The sequence below is a fragment of the Mus pahari genome, chromosome 1 (assembly GCF_900095145.1).
Source record: "Mus pahari chromosome 1, PAHARI_EIJ_v1.1, whole genome shotgun sequence".
Taxonomy (NCBI): Eukaryota; Metazoa; Chordata; class Mammalia; order Rodentia; family Muridae; genus Mus; species Mus pahari.
Window position 1 is genome coordinate 141,593,757 of NC_034590.1, and position 1,251 is coordinate 141,595,007.

The following is a 1,251-nucleotide window of genomic DNA, read 5'->3' on the forward strand; positions in this document are numbered from 1 at the left end:
GAGAAGGGGCGCCGGACAATTTGGTATGAACACCTGGCCTATGTTCCTACTTCTAGAGGAAAAAAAATGCCTCTCGATTATAATCTGGGCTCTGCCTGCCTCACAAGGATCTTGTGATGCAGAAATAATCTCCTGAAACATCCCCATAGAGCAGTCAGAAATGGAGATAGGTGTCAATGACCCCCAGCCCTTTGGGCCGGAAGTCCCGCCCCTGAGGCTTGCATCTCACCCACGTCCAACCCCTACCACCCGGAAGTGGATCCCCATCAAAAGCATCTACTCCTCTCGACTGGACGTAGACTCATCGGCCAAGAGATGGACCAGTCTCACCTCGAGTCTTATCCCACTGGCCAGAAGTCTAAGCCTGCAGGCCTAGCCGTTGGCTCCACCAGCCCCAGCTGTTTCTCCTCAAACCAAGGATTGGACTCCATCTACCAAGACCTGGACCTGGACTCCCTGAATGAAGATCTTTCTTTGTCTGTTCCAGATGCCATGACAGAGACCTCTGCGTCCACAAATGAGTCCCACCCAGCTTCAGAACCAGATCTGATGGAGGCTGAGCAACTGGAACTCAAATCTGAGCTTACTAAGCTAGAGGAAGAGATCTTAAACTTACGTGACCTGCTCGCAGCCAAAGAGAAGCGGTGTGGCGAACTCAAGAGGAAGTTAGGCTGCGTGCCCTTGGTGGGACTGAGGCAGAATCTGTCTAAGAGCTGGCATGATGTGCAGGCCCCCAACACCTACGTGAAGCAGAAGACGTCAACTGCCCTGGCCTCGGTGGGTTCTGCAATCTGCAGGAAGCTCGGAGACGTGAAGAATTCGTCCACATTCAGATCTCTTGAAGGGCTGGTGGGAACGGTCAAGTCAAGGGTTGCAGGTGGCAGAGAGGTCAGCAGTGGCCTTCTCCCTTCACCAGCGAGCGGCAGTGATTCACACTCGGCTCTGGGGAGTGGATATGGAACTGTTGAAGGGCTTGATGAGCAACTGTTTTCTGTCCTGAAGCCAGAGTAACCCCTTTGTTAGCCTTGCGTGGCTGCCTCATCTATGTATTCCTTCTTCCGTCATCGCACTTGTCAAACAAAAACAAGCAAGCAACCAACAATGGTAAAACTATTCTAATTCATGAACATAGATATGGTCCAGTTGTGATAACAAGGATACCCATTTCTGCATAGATATTTGCTATTCTTAAATGAGAAAGAAGCCCAAGTTTTATACTAGTTATTAATTCTGAAGTTTGTAGAAGAAACA

The 1,251-nt window shown here is 50.0% G+C and overlaps 1 protein-coding gene across 1 annotated transcript; it reads left to right on the plus strand.

Moving 5' to 3' along the window:
• The first annotated feature begins 315 nt into the window (after positions 1–315).
• Positions 316–1,011, plus strand: Tpd52l3 (TPD52 like 3). The gene has a single exon (XM_021219819.1). It carries the CDS (start codon positions 316–318, stop codon positions 1,009–1,011), a length of 696 nt encoding a protein of 231 aa, XP_021075478.1.
• The last annotated feature ends 240 nt before the right edge of the window (positions 1,012–1,251 follow it).